The sequence below is a fragment of the Phytophthora cinnamomi genome (genome assembly GCF_018691715.1).
Source record: "Phytophthora cinnamomi strain GKB4 chromosome Unknown Contig14, whole genome shotgun sequence".
Classification (NCBI taxonomy): Eukaryota; Oomycota; class Peronosporomycetes; order Peronosporales; family Peronosporaceae; genus Phytophthora; species Phytophthora cinnamomi.
This window is the reverse complement of record NW_027150947.1, coordinates 933,111-954,406: the sequence shown is the minus strand read 5'-3', so window position 1 is coordinate 954,406 and position 21,296 is coordinate 933,111. Positions and strand designations below refer to the sequence as shown.

At 57.0% G+C, this 21,296-nt stretch overlaps 10 protein-coding genes across 11 annotated transcripts; 4 read left to right on the top strand and 6 right to left on the bottom strand.

The window, feature by feature from the left end:
- Positions 1-1,530: 1,530 nt before the first annotated feature.
- IUM83_01192 (Zinc ion binding protein) lies at positions 1,531-2,953 on the bottom strand (the record flags this gene model as incomplete). The annotated part of the gene is made up of 5 exons (XM_067925028.1): positions 1,531-1,908; positions 2,004-2,042; positions 2,128-2,622; positions 2,691-2,798; positions 2,897-2,953. 5 exons carry the CDS (start codon positions 2,951-2,953, stop codon positions 1,531-1,533), a joined length of 1,077 nt encoding a protein of 358 aa, XP_067797396.1.
- Positions 2,954-3,150: 197 nt separating this feature from the next.
- On the top strand, positions 3,151-3,759 carry IUM83_01191 (Chromatin modification-related protein EAF3; the record flags this gene model as incomplete). Its single annotated transcript, XM_067925027.1, has 1 exon — positions 3,151-3,759. One exon carries the CDS (start codon positions 3,151-3,153, stop codon positions 3,757-3,759), a length of 609 nt encoding a protein of 202 aa, XP_067797174.1.
- A 273-nt stretch (positions 3,760-4,032) lies between these two features.
- On the top strand, positions 4,033-4,632 carry IUM83_01190 (Chromatin modification-related protein EAF3; the record flags this gene model as incomplete). Of its 2 annotated transcripts, XM_067925026.1 has the most annotated exons (2): positions 4,033-4,398; positions 4,499-4,510. In XM_067925026.1, the coding sequence occupies 2 exons, from the start codon at positions 4,033-4,035 to the stop codon at positions 4,508-4,510; spliced, it is 378 nt and encodes a 125-aa protein (XP_067797202.1). The 2 variants fall into 2 exon arrangements, with proteins under 2 accessions (XP_067797202.1, XP_067797201.1); XM_067925025.1 differs by having other exon boundaries at positions 4,033-4,632.
- A 1,496-nt stretch (positions 4,633-6,128) lies between these two features.
- IUM83_01189 (uncharacterized protein) lies at positions 6,129-7,197 on the bottom strand (the record flags this gene model as incomplete). Its single annotated transcript, XM_067925024.1, has 2 exons — positions 6,129-6,159; positions 6,320-7,197. 2 exons carry the CDS (start codon positions 7,195-7,197, stop codon positions 6,129-6,131), a joined length of 909 nt encoding a protein of 302 aa, XP_067797255.1.
- Positions 7,198-8,064: 867 nt separating this feature from the next.
- IUM83_01188 (UDP-3-O-[3-hydroxymyristoyl] N-acetylglucosamine deacetylase) lies at positions 8,065-9,018 on the top strand (the record flags this gene model as incomplete). The annotated part of the gene is made up of 1 exon (XM_067925023.1): positions 8,065-9,018. One exon carries the CDS (start codon positions 8,065-8,067, stop codon positions 9,016-9,018), a length of 954 nt encoding a protein of 317 aa, XP_067797254.1.
- Positions 9,019-9,127: 109 nt separating this feature from the next.
- IUM83_01187 (mitochondrial protein) lies at positions 9,128-9,459 on the bottom strand (the record flags this gene model as incomplete). The annotated part of the gene is made up of 2 exons (XM_067925022.1): positions 9,128-9,340; positions 9,406-9,459. 2 exons carry the CDS (start codon positions 9,457-9,459, stop codon positions 9,128-9,130), a joined length of 267 nt encoding a protein of 88 aa, XP_067797546.1.
- Positions 9,460-9,565: 106 nt separating this feature from the next.
- IUM83_01186 (Pleiotropic drug resistance protein transporter) lies at positions 9,566-10,387 on the bottom strand (the record flags this gene model as incomplete). The annotated part of the gene is made up of 3 exons (XM_067925021.1): positions 9,566-9,817; positions 9,927-10,212; positions 10,296-10,387. 3 exons carry the CDS (start codon positions 10,385-10,387, stop codon positions 9,566-9,568), a joined length of 630 nt encoding a protein of 209 aa, XP_067797636.1.
- Positions 10,388-11,536: 1,149 nt separating this feature from the next.
- On the bottom strand, positions 11,537-12,381 carry IUM83_01185 (uncharacterized protein; the record flags this gene model as incomplete). Its single annotated transcript, XM_067925020.1, has 3 exons — positions 11,537-11,597; positions 11,667-11,869; positions 11,950-12,381. 3 exons carry the CDS (start codon positions 12,379-12,381, stop codon positions 11,537-11,539), a joined length of 696 nt encoding a protein of 231 aa, XP_067797442.1.
- Positions 12,382-12,728: 347 nt separating this feature from the next.
- On the bottom strand, positions 12,729-13,298 carry IUM83_01184 (Pleiotropic drug resistance protein ABC Superfamily; the record flags this gene model as incomplete). Its single annotated transcript, XM_067925019.1, has 2 exons — positions 12,729-12,870; positions 12,985-13,298. 2 exons carry the CDS (start codon positions 13,296-13,298, stop codon positions 12,729-12,731), a joined length of 456 nt encoding a protein of 151 aa, XP_067797249.1.
- Positions 13,299-13,675: 377 nt separating this feature from the next.
- IUM83_01183 (Integrase, catalytic core protein) lies at positions 13,676-21,116 on the top strand (the record flags this gene model as incomplete). Its single annotated transcript, XM_067925018.1, has 2 exons — positions 13,676-14,374; positions 19,974-21,116. 2 exons carry the CDS (start codon positions 13,676-13,678, stop codon positions 21,114-21,116), a joined length of 1,842 nt encoding a protein of 613 aa, XP_067797549.1.
- Positions 21,117-21,296: the final 180 nt, after the last annotated feature.

The following is a 21,296-nucleotide window of genomic DNA, read 5'->3' as shown; positions in this document are numbered from 1 at the left end:
TGTCGCCTCAGAAACACAGGTGTAGGAAGTCCACACGTTTGTCCGAAGACCAAAAGGGTTAGATTAGGTGGTAATGATAAGTAGGTATCCTCCTCGGCGACACACAATCAGGCAATCCCATACAAACATGCAGCAATGTGGTTGTTTCATCCAAGTTCTAGGTGTTCGGTTTATCGACACAAAGAGACTTCGAGCAAGCTCGCCGCCGTCCTTTCAGAGTGGTGCATGAAGATTTAAATCATCAACAACCATTGCAGTCTCCCCCCATATACAAAACACACACTGTGAAGAAATATAAGCAGCTATGTTGACTTCGCCGCACGAGGCGCCCCGAAACACCTGCACCTCCCACCTTCACCACCCGAGGGCAGCTACAGCAGTCAGCACCGACGTCCAGGACGCACACAGCAGCGGAATCCGTAGTAAGCTCGCTGTTACTCTTGCTTCTGTGAAAAAGTACCGGGTCCAATTACAAATGCTCACCCACCAGGCAGTGACGGATCTTGTGCGCGCAGCGACACCACCCAGCTCGAACTTTTCAGCGCAAGCCGAATGGATTGCCGCGCACACCGTCTCCGTCGACCCAGCGGGCTGCAGAACATTGCCGGCGTGGAGTATGAAGAAGCAACACGCAAGTATACAAGTGTACAAACATGCAGACTGGACGAGAGGTCAGAACTTTGAGCAATTTCATTGCCATGAGGCAGATCATGAACACGGACCAAAGTATGTGGTCTTCACTCCTCTCGATATCAAAACATGCAATGAGGTGGAGAGCTCATTTTATGGGTGATAGTGATATATTCGACTCTTCACGGCTAGTTGGTTCAAGCCAAATCAGACACTGTTTTCATCATCGCACTCCGATATGTGTACAGATATACAGACATAAAGACATAAAGACATACAAAACGTACGATCAGGTCGGCTGGACTCGGAGGTTGCATATAGTGATTCCGGATGCAGCTATCTTCCGCACGGTTTATGGTTCTCAGAAGAGGGAGCTTGTGATCTTCATCGTCCTGCACGCTCAATAGGTAAAAAAAAATCTTGTACTGTGGGCCGCCGATAATTGCAGAATGATCTGAAGTGGAGACTGTGGGGAGCCTCAGCCCAGACATCCAACCGTTTGTAGGCAGGCGGTTCAGACCGTAATTACGATTTGGTGCGGTGTGATTGGTCGGATGTTACTTTTTACGTTGTTACCCGAATAGTGGACGGTACAGCAGTTGAACCGCACTGCAACTTCCTAGGTACGACGTGCTGTATGGTGGAAGTGAGCAATGGAATGTAAGAAGGAGCAAGCGACGGGATGGTTCAGCTGTAACTTGTTTTTATCTAACGGATAACTGCGCGCGCAAGTTGGCACGGGGCTGGCCCACCCTGGGGTGCCTTCCTCGCTCTCGCGCTGCCGACCCGACCGGCATACGCCCAGCGCTGTGACTTCTCGTCGGCTGGACTAATATCGCTACACGGCTTGAGCTGAGCTCTACAGCCAAGCAGAGCAACTGCGCTCAGTCAGGCTCGGCTTCAACTGGACGTCGACGATGAGTGCATGTGCGCCTGGATCCGCACCATCACCACGTCCAGGTCGTCCGGCGACCCGAAGCGCATCAGATACGTCACCGGGACGACCTTCTTCTCCGCCTCCGGGTCTTCGTTTGCCTCCAGAACCGTCAACAGCATCGTCTTCTCTGTCTTCTTCTCGCACAGCAGGCACGAGCCCAAGCTTGCGTTCATCAGCAGCTTGGTGCCGGGTCCGTGCGGGTACGACTCGCGCCGCATCACGAGGCGCGCAGTCGACTTATCGCCGTCACTCTTGGCGTCCGTGGCGTTCAGAACCCGAAGCGGGCCAATGCCGACCTCTGCGTAGTCCTTCTCGACCAGTTTGAACAGCTTGGCGCGTTTCTGTAGGTAGGTATGAACGGCAATGTGCAGACGCCATTAGTTTAGCGACTCTAGCAACGGGCAAACTTCACCATAAAACCAAAAAAAACACTAACCTCGACCAAAATCTGTTCGCCTTCCTCTCCGTTCGCCAGCTGCACTCACATCAACCACCATCAACGCAGCAACGGTGAGACCAAGCACGCCACAATCGTCTCAACCCATCAGCCTCCACCTTACCTCCGCTTCTGTCAGCGCGGGCACGACGGGCTCCGCCTTCTTCACCACATCCGCGTCGGAGAAGTCGGTCGCCGACGCCGACGACGCCTTGGCGCCGAATCCGTCTGTGTCCGTGGTCGGCTGTGCTGCTGCGAACGACGCGAACGTCACGGGCGACTTGCTCTGGAAGGACGCAAAGCCGCTCGCGGCAGCGTCCGGCGTCGTCGTCGACGACGAAGAAGAAGATGGCGTCACGTCTCCAAAGCCGCTCGAGGCCTTGGTACCAAAGCCCGAGTCCGCCGCCTTGGTGCCGAAGCCATTGGCGTCCGCGTCCGGCGCCGCAAACGCCGCGAAGGCGTTCTTGCCGCTGAAGGCGCTGAAGCCGCCAAAGGCGCTGCCGGTCGTGTTGGGCTTGACCACCTTCTCCTCCTCCTTGTCCCCATCCTTCTCCTGCTCCTGCTCCTCCTCAGCCACGGGCGACGAAGACTCGGACGAGTTCTTCTCAACCGCTTCGTCCTATGGAGGAAAAAAACACATCAGCACGCAGCTCCGAAGCTACAAAAAAGCCATTGCGACGCACGCACCTGGTGGCCGCCGATCTCCGGCTGCGGGGCGGCGTTCTCGTCGATTTTGACCTTCTTGACGTCCTCCGTCACGTTGGCGTCCACATCCAGCCGCACCTTCTTGACGATCTACAGCGTTTTAATCCACCACAGAGACGACGGTGAGCGATGGCGGCGCTAACAGAGCATCTATAACGGCGCTGCGGATGTATGTATCTCCCACCCACCGGCTGGTGCTCGTCGTCCACCGTCTCCGGCTTCTCGTGGTCGCCCTTGGTGGCCATGGGGGGACGAGAGTGCCTGGGCGTGTTGTGTGTGTGCTCCGCCGTCCTATTGAGTGTCTTCAGCCCGGGATTTTGACTGGTCGCTTCAGGAACGCAGGCTATTGGTGGATAATCCCACCCAATCACAGCGAATCTAGACTTTCGGAGCGGTTCTGATCTCGCTACTAGCCAGACGACAGCCATTTTGAACTTCCGGGATGGGGATCAAGGTGGGCGACACGGTGCTCGTGTACTACGACCTGCTGATCTTCGACGCCGAGGTGCTCAAGGTCGAGCCGGCCGACGCGGACGCCCACAGGTTCTTCGTGCACTTCACGGGCTGGTCCGACAGCTGGGACGAGTGGATCGAGCACGACAACGTGCTGGAGGACACGCCGCCCAACCGCGAGCGCCAGAAGAAGGCCAAGGAGGAGCTGCTGCTGCACAACGCAGCCGCCAATGTCACGCCGACGCCGCGGCCAATGCAACAGGACGCGGCGGCTAGCAAGAGACCCATCACCCTGCCCGGATCGGAGCGGCTCGTGGCCATGATCGGCTGGATGAAGACGCTGGACGACTCGCTCACGCGGCTCGACAAGCAGGTGAAGGACCTCGTGCGCGAGCAGATCAGCCAGGAGGCGGGCGCCTTGCAGCTCAAGAAGCGCAAGGCGGAGGCGGAGGTGCACAAGGCGGAGCTCGAGGTGGAGGTGGCCAGGGATCTCAAGCGCGTCAAGGTGGCCGAGGAGACCGCCATGGCGCGGAAGAGACTCCGAGACGCAGGCATCTCGCAGAAGGAGATCGACGCCATCCTGCCTGCCGCTAGATAGAACCCTGCCGCGTCGGCTCGAAGAGGGTGGGGAGTGACGAGCCTCCTGCCAACCTTGTAATAGTGAACTAATAAAGAGAAGGCCGCGTGCAACATGTAGACGCAAGACAGCGAGCGAGCGCCACGAGGTCCCCCCTGCTCACTACGGCAGGGAGACCTGCACACCAGGACTCATCAGCGTGCTGTAGGGATGGTGATTGGCTGACGACGATCTACAGACCAAGCTACAAATCGTCCGTTACGCCGGACACGTCAAGTTGAGACCGTCCGAGAGATGCCTGTCAAAGCTGGCGACACGGTGCTGGTCGCGCATGGCTCGCTGCTGCTGGACGCCGAGGTGAAGGAGGTCGGAAGCGGTGTCGAGGCTGGCGGGACCAGCGCTGAGAGCTCTGTGCAATTCAAGGTGCACTACCTCGCGCAGACGGACCAACCGGACGAGTGGGTGACGCACGACAGAGTGCTGGAAGACACGCCGACCAACCGAGAGCTGCAGGAGAAGGCGAAGGCCCTCAACCAGGCAAAGAATGAGGTCTCAGGAGCTTCGACCACCTTTGAGAAGTTCTGTGGCCCCAAGCGGCTGGACGCCATGGCCGCCTGGATGAACACGGTGGACGACGCGCTCGTCCGTCTGGACAAGGACGTGAAAGATCTCATCCGACACCAGGCCAACCAAGCAGCCCACCTGCTCGAGCTGAAGCGAAGGAAGAAGGAGGCGCTGGAGGAGAAGGCGGGGCTGGAAGCCGCCGTGCTGACGGAGCTGAAGAGGGTGAGGGTAGCTGAGGAGACTGCCTTGGCACGCAAAAGACTGCAAAACGCGGGAGTAGATCAGGAAGAGATTGACGTGATTCTTCCTGTAATACCTCACACGGCCTAACATCGGATACAGAATTGAGCGAAGGTTATGAGTTTTGATGTGGAGTGAGTAAATGTGTGTATTGCGGGCAAATTGAAGTTCCATGCCCGAGAACAGCAATCTGGATGGGGGATCGATCCGCACAGCCTCGAGGATGGTACAGTACACAGTCCATTCTTCGAGTCGACGTTGTCGTACATCCGCGCTGGGAGTTCCAACAGCTTCGCTGAATGACGTTGCAAAATTTTGCATTTGAGTGGACTCAGGTTTGAATTTCTTAAACAATTACAGAAGATAGATACCGGGAATGGTCCTTCTAGACTCATAAGTACCGTACAAGCCGCAGACTGTCGACGGAGCATTGGTGAAGAACGCCGTAGCAATGTCTACTGGCTGTGTGCAAAAAGATTTCTTCCCCTTCGTTCGTGGAAGATAAAGTGTGGTGGTGTCCTACGCTCCCGTTGGCGAAGGAGACATCCACAACGGTAAATCTCGAGAGCGTGAGCTAGCCGATGAGTGCGACGTGCAGAAGCTGTCAAGAAGAGAAATCGACTCTTTGGGTGTACTCTGGCCGTCGAGTAGGGGCCCCGGCGCCCAGGTGGAAAGATCATCGATAGTTAGTTGCAGTCGCTGCTTCCGTTGGGCTGCGAGGTCTTGCTTTTTCTCCTTCCCGCCATGCAACAACTCCGACACAAACCCGACCAGAGCCCCAGGATGATTTGGATGGACGACCTTCACGTCTTCGATGTCTGCCGTCACTAGATCATCCATAATCGGCGGATCGTAGTCGAAATCTTCTCCATCCTCGGCGATTTCAGTAGGTTGTTGAGATCGTGCAGACGTCCAGCTGCTTCCGCTGACATTCGACGCGATCTTTGGGGGGAAGGCGCACATGCTGAAGACGCAGTAGCTCACACGGCGCACGCATGACACGCACACGCGGTGTCTCTCCACAAGCCCAACAGTCTTCTCGACATCTTGTAGGTCCGAACACTTCCGGCAAGTGTAGTGTCCACAGAGTCTGCAAAAATGTTTTTTGCGCAACATGCCGAAGGGGGTGTAGCATGTTGCACAGTACGACGCCATGTTGGTTTCGTCAGAGGAAGTTGGCAGCCGAGAAAGCGGATAGTAACCTAGTCGGCGGCGCAGCACAATGGCCTCAAGCAAGGATACCTTGCTCACCATTCCGCGCAAGAGCTGAACGGCTGAGCGAGGCATTTTGCTCTGGCCGTGATGGGAATGGTGGTGGTGCGTCGCGTAGAAGAAGAACCGCGTGAACTTTTCCTCCGAATCCTCCTGGACGACGTACCCGGCAAGAATCCCTTTCAGCTCCTGCCGAGCATCGACTCCTTGCTGACTATGTTGCTGATAGCAGCCTTCTTGGCTACTCGAGGCAGCTGTGGGCGACGACATCGTCACCGCGCTAAACTCCAGGTCTTCATCTTGCATATCCATCGTCTGCATCACGCGGGTAAGTGATTTGGCCTCAATCTTCTCTTCAAGGTAATCCAGGAACGTCATGCTGCGCTGCTTCCAGACCAGCCGATGCTTTTGCATGAGCGATACTGCGTTGAGTTTCAGTCTAGCGGAGCGCAAAGGTGGTATCCTGCAACTTGAGGACCCTTCACTAACCCGCCACGCCGCAGGCTCAGAGGCTCGTCGGGCTTTCGCGCGTGACTGCAAGGCTGCATTGCCCACTCCGACGTACGAGGCGCAATCCACACTGCGGACGTTGACCCCGTAGACATACTGGTCGCCAAAGACCGCCTCCATGCTGCGGTGGAACTCCGCGGCGTTATCTGTCGAGAAGACGCTCATAATCTCCCGCAAGCTGCACGGCAGGTTCATCTTGGCGACGACGCTGTACTGGTCCTTGGCTTTACTGACCGACTCGAACATCTGGCAGTCGGGCTTGGATCGCGCCATGCGCTTCCACCTCCCCACCATCACCTGGCGCTTGGACACCGTCTCGAGCTGCTTCTTGGCTCTCCGCGCGACGGCCACCAGCATGTCATCCGTCAGCACGGCGGAGCTCGAGAACGTCGTGGACGACATGAGCCCCTGCTCCAGTGCAATGGCAGCCCCCGTCGTCGTCTCACTGTTGGCAAGTGAAGACGTGGACGACAGCGACTCGAAGCTCTTGTTGTGCTCAGGCACAGCGCCAAAGCGGCGTCGAAGCAGCTTCTCCCTGCTAAGGTACGTGCCTCCTGCAGCCACCGTCCGTTGCGGCTGAGCCTGCTCGACCGTGGGCTGGAACTGCTGCTGCCTCCTCTTGCTGGGCAGCGCATTGGCACGGCCCTCGGACTTGCTGGTCACGAGCCTCGGCGGCGGCGCCACGAACTTCAGCGCCGAGGTGGAGGCCACTGAAGCCATCGCGTCCTCGTCCTCGCTGTCCGGCACGAACCTCTGCCTGGCCGTGTGCGCCACGAGGTCGTGGCCGTGCATGGTCCTGGTCTGGCGGCGCTTCTTCTGGGCGCGGGCGCGGGCGAGCGCCACTCGAACACTGGGGACATGTGCGCGTGCTGGCGCTGGCTCTGGCTCCAGCGCCGCCGGTTTCCGCCGCGACGGCGACGCTTCGTCCGCCATGGCGGCAAAAGCGAAAGTGAGCGAGAAGGAGCCGCGATGGATACCTAGCGCGTCCACCCGCGTAAATACGCGAAAGTCAGCTTCAACTTGGCTGCCTGCGGGGTATGGACAGGGCATGTGCGCCACACCATAATCGCGGCTAGAATGGTAATTACTTGTGCGCACCAAGCAGAAGAGACATTCCGCAGAACAACACGGGATGGTAGACCGCGAAACGGCCGGAGTTCAGTTCGCCAAGGCTCAGGCTCCGCTAATGGAACTCAGACGCTGGCAGGACGTCTGCTGCCTGCTGGCGGAGACCGAGAGCGTGGTGCCAGTTGTCTGCATAGAGCCCACGTGGTCGGGGGCGGAACTCCGTTGAAGTCAGGGGGACAGGCGCCACGTTGAAGCGGGGCTTTCTCTCATACGCCCGGAGACGGTCACTTCGCCGCCGTGCAATGCAGGACTTGTCCTGAACTGGGCTGCTTGGTGCCCGTGTCGGATGCGTGCGTGTCTCGATCTCGCTAGTTGAAAGTTCAGCCCGGGTGACTCACGGACCCGCCGCCAGGATATCCTACCGCCCCCGGCTTCATCTGCGTTGTGCGTCACCTGCTGCACTTGCGTTCGCCCGAGCGGATTTACCTGCACGCGACAACGACCCCCGAGGCGCGTGCAGCGCGCTCTGGCCCCACGCGCCCTCGAAACCAGCAGGCCCGAGCTGCCATAGCACCTCAGAAAGTAGAACCCGCGCTGGAAGGTTCACCTGGTCGCGCCTGCCTTGCCCACACGCGCACCAAGATGTAGCGTGGGGCGGCAGCTGAAGCCGCGCTCTTTAGCGCAAATCTGGGCGGTGCCCAGTTGGGCAAGAAACTAGACACCTCGCTCCAGATGAGCCCGTGGCAGCGCACGCTCCGGCAGCCGCTGCGCTTCGCTGGCGTGGGGCTGCACTCCGGCCAGAGGGCGGCGATCCGCGTGCTGCCGGCGCCCGCGGACTCGGGCATCGTCTTCCGCGCCGGCCCCAGCGCGATCCCCGCGCTCGTCGCGAACGTGGACGCGCGCAAGAGCCAATTGTGTACGCAGCTCGCAGCCCATGGCGCGAGCGTGTCGACCGCCGAGCACCTGCTGGCGGCGCTGGTGGCGTCACGCGTGACGAATGCGTTCGTGGACTTTGAAGGGGGCGGTGAGGCTTCCAGCGTCGAGCTGCCGGTGCTGGACGGCAGCAGCGCCGAGTACGTGGAAGGCATCCGCCGTGTGGGCGTCGAGGAGCAGCACGGCGCTGTGCTGAAGTATCTGCGCGTGAAGCGGCCGGTGCAGGTGTTCAAGCAGGACAAGGCGGCGTGGCTGCTCCCTCTGCCAATGGACCTCAGCGGCTCGCCTGCTTCGATGCAGGCGCCGACGCTGCATATGTCGGTGCAGGTCAACTTCGAGCACAAGCAGCTGGGCACGACGTTCTGCCGCTTCTCGCTGGGGGCCGATCCAGACGAGACCTTGGACGCGTTCCACCGCGAGGTTGCATCGGCCAGGACCTTCACGTTCGAGGACGAGATCGCGTGGATGCAAGCCAACGGCCTGGCGCGCGGCGGGTCGCTGGACAACGCCGTCGTGTTCTCCGCCAAGAGCGGGCGATCCACCGTGCTGAACGAGGGCGGCCTGCGCTTCCCGGACGAGTGGGCGCGGCACAAGATGCTGGACTGCATCGGGGACATCGGCCTCGCCGGGCTGCCGCTGCACGGCTACTTCTTCGCGACGAGTCCGGGCCACGCGCTGACCCACGAGCTGCTGCGAGAGCTCTTCAAGGACCCGGCCAACTACGAGGAGATGAGTGTCCTAGGACAGCAGTAGGGAGACGGAAGAGAGTAAGCAGACCAACAGAGCTTTGTACTGATGTTTTTAAGAGTTTGTTTGGTTGGATAGGGCTGAGAGTTACAGACGGAGGGGCTCGAGACGCCGCTCACTTGTCGTGGTACGCGTTCACGGCGTTCGAGTGCAGCTCCGAGATGTACTTGCGGTGCGAGCGCCAGTCCGAGCGGTCCCGGAGCGCCATGTCCGGGTTCTTGCGGACCTCGCGGTCCCACTTGACGTCCGGGCTGGTCGTCAGGTGGCGCACGCCCGTCGACATGCACATGACGGCGGCCACGCCCAGGGCGGCGAGCAGCGGGTACGTCTACGCCAGATAAGACGGGGTTGTTAGCGCTCTGGTGGGCTGAGGCAGGTTGAGGAGACACGTACGGACGGGTCGCTCAGCCAGACGGAGCCTTTCTTCGCGGCAGCTCGGGCAACCATGGCGCTAGATTGATGGGAGGGGCTTGAGGCTTGCGACTTGCTCGCTTGGAGGAAGATTCGGGACTGAGCTGGAGAATGAGAGTCTCATTCCACGGTTTCGCCAACTTCAACATGGGCGACGCTTCCGTTTAAAACAACGGACCGCCGGGAAGAAGCACTTCAACCCTGGCGTGTTGCCATATGGAGAGCTGTGTAGTGTATTATGGTGGTGGTTGATGAAGCGCAGCGCCAGCACACGGAACAGCACGATGTAGGCGAGCGCGATGCCGAAGTTCATGCCGATCTCGTCGTGCTTCATGCCGAAGTATTGCTCCGTGCACTCGTTGAGCGTGATGTGGCCGACCGTCACTAGCGAGTCCTGCAATGCATGGGCTGGCTACCCAGCTGCGAGCCCACGTCCACGTTCGCGTCGTGCCAGGTTGACAGCTCGTCGCGACCAGAGCCACGAGGGAGAATTGCTGAGGTACGATCTTGTAGAGCCACCGGTAGCCGTCCCGGATGGCGTACGCCGGCGGGCTGAAGCCCATGAAGAGGAAGAAGGAGTTGACGAGCACATCCACGATCACCGCGACCTCTTCACTGGGGAAGGCGTACGCGAAGAACTGGCCCAGATACGACTGCATCATGATGAACACCGACGCGTTGATCCAGAACACGAAGCCCGTCCAGAAGCCCGTGTAGCCCAACATGGGGAAGAAGATCACCATGAAGATGAGGGCGCTCACGAAGCGGCTCACCAGCAAAACAAGCCCACTGTTTAGAACGTACCAAATTTAGAAATGGCAACCTAAAATTATTCATTTCTGATTATAGCTACAACTAGTCCACCTAGGTACTGGCCTATGCTGGCCTTAGGAGAGAAGAACCAGGAACACCACATATACTCGTCAAGGTAGGAGTCTAGCTTTTCCTTGGTCATGCCGCGCATGCTCTTGATATGTCGCTTAATCCGAGTCTCCCACAGCCCCTCGATTGTATTTGTGTGTGTGCCAGTGACGGGGTCTACGAAATTGAGACTGTGGTTCACCCAACTATGCGTATAGTGCATACTTGCTAGAGTGCGGTTGTTCTCTAGGGTATGTTGTTTGCTGCCACGCTCACAAACGTAGGTTGCAAACATGTCAGACATGATTTTTGGGCTCTCCTGAACAACACGCCCGTTTTTTTAGATCACTGGTGGCTACATTTTCAAAAATAAGAAATATCATTTCGAAGCTTCTTATTCATTTCTGATTATCGCAGCAACTAAGCCTGCCAGATATGAAGCTGTGCTGGCACGCACAGGAAAACACCACGAGCGCCACATATACTCATCCAAGTAGCCGTCCAAGCGGTCCTTCGTCATACCGCGCATGTGTTTGATGTGGCGCTTGATCCGGGTTTCCCAGAGTCCCAGTTGTGGACAGCACGCTCGGAGACGTCCGCCAACTCGCTGGCCTGGCCGTGCGCAAGTCGCATGAACCAAGCCAGCAGCAGTCGCACGGCACTACATAGGTTTAGCTTAGTCTCGCTGAAAAACGAGTTGGTCAGCATGCCCAGGCTGACCTCTTTGCCTGTGGCATGCTGCGTACTGCGGCAGCAGCGCTAACGTTTGAGCTCGCAGCTGAGCCGCATGGGCATGCTGCATAGTGGGCAGAACTTGGTCTTGTCGATCAACCCCACCTCCTTGCACCACTCCACGCAATCAGCCTCCTCGCAGGTGACCTCCATCACCTTTGCGAGTGCGAAGAGGCTCTCGTTGTTCGCGCGGTACTGATACGCGGAGGCCATGACGGTGGGAGGCGGGGCTGGTGGAGGGGGGGGGGAGCTGGTGCTTGGTAGTGGAGGGGGGGGGCGAAGAGGCGAAAGCTAAAGTGAGGCCCAGACTGTGAGGAGGACAGGACTCGACGGGCGTGTATTTCCATTGCATAGTAAAATATAGTATAGCGCAAGATAGCTCTGTCCGGAAATTGGCACAAAAGCGGGCGTATTGTGCACCAGTGGGTGGCTTGGAGCGATCTCTGGATGTGTTGTGTGCGGACACATCGCATAGTGTTCATACACAATTTCAGTTCTGCCCGTTTACTACAGTTCAGATTTAGTTCTGGATATTCAAATTAGAAAAGCGGGCGTGTTGTTCAGGAGAGCCGATTTTTGTTCTGCAAAAGCAAACGTCCACATTATATTAGTGACACAATACATGCGGATAAATATTACAAAAACCGTACCGGGGTTTGATGAATTTATTGATAATGGGGAGGAGTGTTTGTTTAGTACGCTTATCGTACACAATACGTCCGAACCAGCGACCTGTTGTGCGTTCAACACCACCGAACAGCCAGAACTCCTGGTAACAACGGCCTCGGTTGTATTTACGCTTCTTTGCCAGGCTAGTTTCGTCGATCTCCACTATATGTCCCTCGCCTCCGATCTATGGAGCGATATACCGCAACATTAGTGCAACATTAGCGCAACATTAAGTTACATGGAGCAACAGAATAGCTACAATACCTTGAACTCTGCCTTCAGTAGTTCCTTGGAGCACGTAGACCGGCAATACGCGTACCAGTCGCGCACGGTACGCTCACAAACGTCCGCTAGTTCAGAACCCTGGACTTGAGACAGCCGCATGCACCAAGCTAAAAGTAGCCGAACGGCACGGTGCAACTTCAACTTGGTTTCGTTTAAAAACGAGCTCGTAAGCATCCCACGAGGCACCTCTTTACCCTCCTGGCGCCCTGCACGACGAGAGCACCGCCAGCGCTTGCGGGCAACCGATGGCTTCATGTCGGCCCCGTAAAGTGGGCAGAGCTTCGATTTGTCGATGAGACCCACCTCCATGCACCAGAGGACGCAGGTCTCTTCGTCGCATGTCACTCTCATGACGTGGGCGAGGACGAAGAGACCTTTATCCTCGATGTGGTACTGGAAGGGGGTATCCATGTTGTAGGGGCGGCCTCCGTGTGAGTGCGATGAAAAAACTTGGGTTGTGTGAGCTTAAGTCCGAAGAAACTGGCTACTGGCTGCAGGCTATGGCTGGCGGTGAGTGGTGGGCTTGTTTTACAAAAGTATACAAAACATAAGTAGTAAAAATCGTTCAAATCTGCGTTTACGCGACAAACGTGGGCGTATCTTGCGGAACTGTAGTCTACATAACGTGTACACAACTGTGGGTGTCACACTGTAGGTTGCCATTTCTAAATTTGGTACGTTCTAAACAGTGGGCTTGTTTTGCCGGTGAGCCCACGAAGCAGTACAGGATGTCCGCCACCGTAGAGCCCACGAAGTACTTACCAGAAGGCGTTGTAGATCTGCCCCACACGCTCGCGGTAGAACGAGACCCACTCCTCGCAAGCAAGAGGCACCACATTCCGGAGGGAGACCATAGCGTTGAAGAGCGAGGCCATAAACACCATGCACCGGAATTCAGGCCTGAATACGAATTGAACTCCGCCGTCACGAACACAAGGCCGAAAACCAGAGCCAGAAACACTGCGATCAGTAACTGTGCCAAGTTGTACTTAGTACGCCGGAGTGCGCCAGTACATTCGCACGAAGTGGCCCACGACAAACTTCATCTGCGTCATCGAGCTCGCTGCAAGCTTGTTGGAGAAATTTATCTCAGGATAGTCGGGCGATGGCGTCGTGATGGCCTCCTTGGACAAATTCGTGTCAAGCTGCTGCTTGTACGAACTGGTGCTGAAGATCAGGACAAATTCCATGTCATCCGCAGCTGAATTGCTCACACCGGCGCCAATGTACTCCAGCATCCACATCACTGGGTTGTAGTCCTTCGGCAGCGGCACAGCACCCGGAATGTTTTCAAAGTAGTCGATCAAGCTGCGGCAGTTCTTGCCCAGGTCTCCCAAAAAAAAAGGTCTCACCCCCACGCTTCGGCAGCAGCTGCAGGCTGTCGAACACGTAGAACACAGCCAATGCCTCATTGACAGACCTCTACCAATATGGGAAAGGTACATTTCAAGTGAAGTTTGCGAACACCGGGAAATGATGTTTTGCACACAGAAAACTGTGCCATTCAGAGCCAACCATTTCGAGCGCGTTGCTCAGACCCCACCAGTTCTACTCCGACCAAGTTACCAGTAGCTAGAAATTCGGGGGGGGGGCTTTCTTCTTCACCAACATGAGCACCATCACTACACCCACGTCACCAAGCACCGCCTCAGCCAGCAACGGCGGTCCAACGACAACCTCGACCACCGGAAATCAGGTCGTCGACATGACGGCTGACGGGGAGCCGTGGACTGCCTCATCTGCCAGGTCCACGACGGATCCCCCGCCGCTGCGTGCGTCGACACGCGCCGCAAAGCGCAAGGCGCCGGCAACGGAGCCAACTACTTCACGCAAGGGCAAGAAAAAGCTGGTGCGGAAACCCGCAAGCAAGGCCAGCCCGACGACTGCGGTGAAGGGCGCGCCAAGTGGTACTCCGAGTGTCCGACCTGCCGCGCCGGGCCCTACCACTGACAGCGGCTTTGAGCCCGTCGTGAGCGCGCCGGCGCATGCCGCCAACGCCGAGCTAGGTGAAGACACTGCCCCGTCACGTCATGAGCCAGACTCTGTTGATACCGCCGCCAGCCCAGCGGGCCCAACCGAGCGCGTTATAGCCGTCGGAGCGGCAGCGGTCGACACCGCTATAACCCTGAGCGCGTCCGCTCCGGCCGCACCGGTCACTTCAACCCCTCGTCGCGGCGGCATCACACCTGTGGCACCGGGCGCTGTGGGCATTACGCCATCAGCTGATGGCTTCAACCTTGACGAATTCATGGCCGGGTTCAAGCCGGGGCTTGGCGGCGGACATCGCCGACCCGAGGCGACGCAACCTTCAGCGCTGTCACAAGCACCAACCGCAAGCGCACCGCCAGCAGTGCTCCGTGAGCTGGAACTGCTTCGCCGCGAAGACCAACGACTGTCGAACCAGGTAACCAGCACGCGATCGGCCGGCATCCTGACGCTGCCGAATGCCAGAGGAGAGCTCCCCCCGAGGAGATCTGTCAGCTCTCGTACGCAGGTTTTCCTGTCGAGTCCAAGAAGGCCAAGGGGGACTATCAACCCCCTCAAGTTCATGTACTTACTGCGAGCCGCATGTTCAAGGGGTTGATCCCCGATCAAGGTAAGGCTATGTCTCCAATGTCATTTGTACTAAGTATGCGCGAAGCGGTGTGTGTGTGTTTCCGCACGTCGCCAGCCGTGCTAATGGCAGTTTTCAGCGGACGTCTCGACGCCCGAGGCCTCACAATAATGCATTTCAGAGCGGAGAGTGAGTCTGCCATACTGGAGGCCCGTTCAACGAACGGGAATTTTGCCAGTGATTTCAGCCCATCCGCTGCTCTGCCCCGCACTGCCGTGACCTGCTCCACTTACGAGGAAATCCTGGATGGGATTCATGGTTTGTCCGTGATGGGTGATGCTCTGTGGCATGGTTACATGACTCGGTTGACTGATCGATTACGCGAGTTTGTGTCGGGTAACAAGAAAGCCGACCCCAACTGCTCTACTGTGCGAGTCCGGCTCACCTTGATGTACGCGAACAAATGGCTTGGCGCGGCGCTCGGACGCCTTCAACTGGATGACCCCTCTTGGTAGGGACGCTTTTGCAGCGCTGTGGATGCCATCGACATCCACGCCGCGGAGTGGACCATGGCGCTGGTTAACGCCCTCCACCAGGCCCCTCCGCGCAGAAACGATTCCGACCATGACCCCCGGCGCTGGTTCGGCGGCTCGCGCGAGTCATCGAGCACCCGTTCAAGACAGCGAGGCGTACCTGACGACATCCGTGCCCTGATTCCGGTCAATCGGCGGGGTCAGGAGCCCTGCCTTCGCCATCTCGGTTGAGTACCATGCTCGGGCGGTACCAGCGAGCGCTGCGGCCACCCCTTGCGGGTTCACCAATGGCATGACCATATCCCGCGGCGACTTCGTGAGTGGGCGGAGCACGCCTATAGGCGCGACGGCCGAAAACCCGACCACGACCGTCGTGACCACTACCGCGGCGGCCGGGATTCCGACCGCGACCGGCGCGACCACTACCGCAGCGGCGACGGCCAAGATGGCGGACGTCCGTGAGGAGGCCGAGGCGACGGCGACTCAACGTCACTTCGGATAACGGTGCGGCTTAAGGAAACGAATACAAACAGTAAGTCCTTCCGCCTTCGCCATGAGTCACGCCTGCATTCGGCTATTCAGTCGCGTGTACGCGATCAACCACCACCGCCAACGGCCATACAGCCATGTGCACCGCCCACGGCCATACAGCCATGCGCGAAGAAACTATACCGACCAACGCCTACGATGTGACTCGCGCGTACCGAGCGTACCGACCGTTCGTGTTGAGGCCAGCGAGTCAGCGGTGCCCGTCCCACCGTATGCACCCTCTAAGTTCGGTCCTCGGCCCGTTGTACCTTCCGTCATCGCTGACGAATTGTCGACCAATAGTATTGCACGGGCCGCAGCGTTTGACAAGCTGCGAATTCGGACGCTCACCCAGGCTCTTGCCTCGGTTGGTCTTGCCCTACCCGAGCTGGGATTTCCCCGTACACAGCCGGCCGGATCCAGCACACAACATCTCCTCAATTCCCCGATGAAGTCGGTTCTATCAGAGTATATCCGGCGAACGCGGATGTCGCTTCCCGATTTCGTCGAGTTAGTGCGTGGCCAGACCAGTACTGATTAACCGCTCACCAAACAGCTCATTCCCAATGTTGTCTCCCGGCTGTGCGCCGGGTACCCGAAACTCAAGCAACTCCAGCAGATCATAGCTGAAGGGGTACACGTCACCCTGAAGAAGCCCCCTCCGCCTCAATCTCGGCCACCAACCAACCACGGCTCAACCGGGGAGAGGATCAACGTACTGCGCAAAAATATCCGGAAGGAGCAGGATGCGTGGCGTTGTCTCGTACTCGACCTATACACCCTTGACCTCTGGCCCGAGCTGGTCCTGAGTCCCTTTGGGGTCGTCGATAAATCCGGTGGTGTCCCCCAAACTACTGGCCGCGTCATTCACGATCTCTCATCGCCTGAAGGAAGCTCGGTTAATGATCTTACTGACCAAGAGAGCATACCGCATCCGGATTATCTTCACTGCGACGCCGTGGCGGCCGAGATCATACGCTTGAAGCGCGAGTTTCCCGACGCTCCCATCCGCTGATGGCCGGCGATGTGGCTTCGGCTTTCCGCAACGTGAGCATCCACAGCCACAGTGTGCACCTATTTACCGAACAGCTTCACAGCGAAGACGCGCTCATCATCGACTTGTCTGCTCCGTTCGGCTGGACGGGGTCTCCAGGGATGTACGAAATCGTGGGTGGCGCGATCGCTTTCGTCCACGGGAACTCTTCCAACGTGCACAAGCCCCGAGGCTTCTTCAATTATCACTAGGTTGATGATCATATTGGCGCTGCGGCCGACATCGGTTCCAACTGTGCAGACACCGCGCGATCGCTGCGTTTTGCAATGACTGCGATTCTGGGGGCTGCGGCAGTCAACGAAAACAAATTCATGACGTGGGACACTAGCCACACGGTCTTAGGTCTCCGGTTCGATTCGGTCTCAGGGACGGTGTCAATGCCTGAGAACAAGATTCTCAAGGCACGAAGGCAAGTTTCGGCGGCGTTCCACTCCCGCGAGCTTTCCCGGAAGTACTACCGGTCCCTCTTGGGCCGCCTGCGGCACGTGGCCACCTGTATCCGGGCGGCTCGTCCGTTTCTGCAGTGGCCTCGCCGGTGCGAGCCCCAGCTTACCGGGTTCCGTCTCGTCACCATGTCAGACTCCATGAAGCAGGATTTCCTTTGGTGGTGGCAGATTCTGCATTCGCCTTCCTTAAATGGGGTTGCCTTGGCATACTTCAACGGGCTCCCCGATGCTGACGTGGTTGTCGAAATGGATGCTAGCGATGTCGGGCTCTGCGCCTTGGACACTTCGGCCCAAGCGGCCCTGACCTACCAATTCTCTTCAGCGGAGTTACGGCTCATAACAGACTTCAAGTCCGGTTGTGCCAACGGCTTTGACATCAACTTCCGCGAGCTACTTTCCTGCGTCTTCGCAGTTCATGCCTGGGGGCCACCGTTGGTCGCAACTTCCCACGCCCTCCGGGCACCCCGCCCACATCCGTTTCATGATCGACAACAAGTCAGCGGTGGCGTGGCAGAACAGACTTTCATCGGCTAACCCTCGCGCGCAAGATCTACTTCGTCTGCTTGGAGCAGCATTAAGCGCTGTCTCGACTGGTAAGCCGCGCACACCTGCTGGTGCGTGCGCTGCGGTAACAGCGCCATCGCTCTCTGTTCCGCTGTCGCGGCCGACGCGCACGAGCGTGCGCTTCTTCCAGTCTATTACCGGATCCTACAAGCCACGGCATGCCATTACCACGTCGAACTTATCGTACAGGTCCAGGACGATAAAGTGTTCGACAAACACTCGTTGTTTGTACGAGAAGCGCACGTTCACGACGCGCTTCTCAGTCTCCACGATGGCGCCTGTTGCCAGTCGTACCTCTAGAAGACTTCGAGGTACATTTACCTCCTCGAAGTCAAGTCTCGGCAGGCTCCGTAGTCGAACAAAGTTGTTCGACGCGCCTGAATCTACCAAAGCTCGAAGAGATTCACTCACTCTCTTCGAGTAACCTTCAGGATGACTAGGTTCGGCTTGTCATCTTGTTTCTTGCAGCGAGAGCTACTCTCACTGGGGGCTGCAGTCCTCAGTGTCGTGTGCCCGATGTCAGCACGCATGACTGCATTACCAGTAGGGCGCCCCGCGCCTACTGGATGTTCGCGTTTTTTGTTGGTCCGCGGCGATGCCTAGCATCGCCACGACGGCCACCTCCAGGGGGCATGGGAGCTGTGCACTCCCGTGCAAAGTGACCGATCCTTCCGCAACGGAAGCATCGCACGTTACCCCCTTGTTGCTGGTAACCAGTAGTTGTTGCGTTCGTGAGGTCCATTGGTTCCGGACCTCCCGTCCTCACTACCGGGCGCGGTTGCGGCCTCGGCACATTTGCATGGGGTTTAGCCTGCCGCAGGCTAAACTCTTCTTGCATGGCAACGGTGATTGCAGCTTCGAGAGTACTCGGGTACTCTCGGAAGAGATAGGTCTTCACGGGCCCATCTCTAAGTCCCTTCATGAACGTGACGACCTTGGTCGCCTCGTCAATTGGATTAGTCACGATATTTGATACCAAGTATCGTGCGCGCTGCGCGTAAGCATGAACGTCATGCTTACCCTGCTGAAGGTCGAGGAACTCCGCCCTCGACCGGAACTCGTTTTGCGGGGGCTCAGACGCTTGTCTGAGCTCCTCCTTGAATACTTCGTACGTGCTGAAGCACGTAGGATCGGAGAGTCGGCGCCCATACGCCCAACTCCTTGCGCGTCCGCCAAGGCAGGACATGGCGAACGCGACGTTCGACAGCGGGTCGACGATGCGTCGAGCCGCTATGGCTGTGTCGAGCTCGACAAGCCATCGGAGGAGAGGCTCGCCCTCTCTTCCCACGTATTTGCTTACGCTCAATTTTAATGATTGAGCACGCGGTGTCGTCCCTGACGACGCCGTCACTGAGGAAGCAGCATCGCGCTGCTCCATCATGATGAATCCTAGAGCAACACCATGTTGCTTGTCGGCGATAGCGTACGCAGCATCGTAGCTTTCGCCGCTTCTCCAATGACTGTTGACATTCGTTGGAGGGCTTCCCACTCTGGGTCAGACAGGTGGGGGCAGTCTGCGCGTGCAACATGCGTTGCAGGCGAGTTGGAGCTCTCCATGGGCACCTCCGTGTTCATGGGGTTTTCGGCTCCGCGTTTGTACACCTCGTACGAACGTAAAGCAGTCGGTCGTTGGACGGACTACAAAGTGCTACCAGGTGCAGTGGGTCTAACTTGACTCACTACTTTTGCTTACACGTTGCGCAACGTGTATGAGGAAGGGTAAGTATTTAGTAATTACTTAGGTTAATTACATTTGAATACACAAATATAAGTTAAATCAGATAAGACTCCAAGTGACTTAGATTAGGTAAAATGAGAACTGTATTGCTTGTAAATTGATCTTCCTCTAAAATCTGCTAAAAACTGTTTATCATCTATGAAAGGGTTGACAGCGGCTGGCTGTCAGAGCCCCGCTAATATGCATGTCTCTGATTGGTAGAAAGATGCTGCTTTCTACCAATAGGATCTTTGGGTATGTGTGGACCACTCATTGTGTTGGTCCACTTCAATGTATCCATTGGTGTGTCTTACACCAAGGTGAGGAAGTATCTAAACCTTTTAACAGATGTCTTATCTGTTAAAATCACAAGTGGCTTGTAGCCACTTGTGCGTGTAACCCCGTTACAAACCGGAATGAAGGTATGCAGCAACCAGAGAGCTTTGTTGAGTGGATTCTCGACTCAGGCTCTTAGGCAAATGTATGCAATGATCTGTCTCAATTTACTACTTTGCCAGACCAAACCACCAGCCGACTGGACTTTGCTAACGGAACCTTTCAATCTGCGACTGTGTGTGGATCTGTGCTACTACGTATTTGCAACCAGGTCACTGGCGAACTGGAGGACAAACTGCTGGATGACGTGATGTACATCTCAAATACGAGAGTGAACATCATCAGCTTGGGATACATGCAGATGAAGGTGAAGTTCAAGCTTGTGTGCTCGGACGACCAGCGAACTGCGTGGCTCTCTAAGCTTGGAACTGCTTTGCGATTTGACATGCGTGATAACATCTATCGACTTCGTGTTGCACACGTAGCTGGGGCGACGGTGAATACAGTGCAGAAGGGAGAAGTGGACGGAAAGAACACGATGGAACTGTTGCACCAGCGCTTCAGTCATTTGAGCATGGACACGGTGAAGATGATGACCAACAAGTTGAATGTTGGAGTTAAGATTAATGCAAAAGATCTGAGCTCCTACGACTGTGTTGCGTGCAATGCAAGTAAGGCAAAGGGTATGCATCATGCGAGGTGCCCAATGCGGAAGCAGCTGCCACTGGCTGTCCTGGTGATGGATGTGTGCTTCGTGAACGAAGCAAGTGCGAGTGGTGCGACCATGTTTCTGTTTGGGATAGATGAAGCAACTCGATTTAAATGGGCATACCTTCTCGAGAAGAAGAGCGAGGCAACCCACTACATCATCAAGCTGCTGAACGAGCTGCGCACCCAGTTTCAACTGTACAAGGTACAGCGTCTGTTCTCGGACCAAGGTGGAGAATTTGAAAGCAATGAGCTACTTGCCTATTGCGAAGATGAAGGCATCATCCTTCTATCCACGAACGCATATTCTCAGCAAGAAAACGGTATTACTGAGCGTGCAAATGGAGTGGCGTTGCCGCGAATTCGGGCTATGCTGACTGCGACGCATATGCCTGATCTACTCTGGGGCGAAACTCTGCTGAACGTCGTTGAAACGCTGAATGTGCTGCCGACGAAGCCATTGGCCCTCGTCTCGTCGCATGAGAAGTTGTATAGAGTGCCTCCAGACCTCAGTGTCTTGCGGACGTGGGGTTGTCTGTCGTGGGTGCGAATTCCGCCGGAATCTCGGCAACGCAAAGAAAAGCTGAAGCTGCGTGCGCGACTGAGTCTATTGCTGGGTTACAGTGATTCGACTAAAGGCTACAAGTTCCTAGGTCTCACCACATGTCAAGTTCAATACGCCTGCAACGCATGTTGCACGCGCTGACTGCCCCCACCTGTCTGACCTAGAGTGGGAGGCCCTCCAACGACTGTCAACAGTCATTGGAGAAGCGGTGATAGCTACGATGCTGCGTGCGCTATCGCCGACAGAACAACATGGTGTTGCTCTAGGATTCATCGTGAAGGAGCAGCGTGATGATGCTTCCTCAGCGACGGCGTCGTCAGG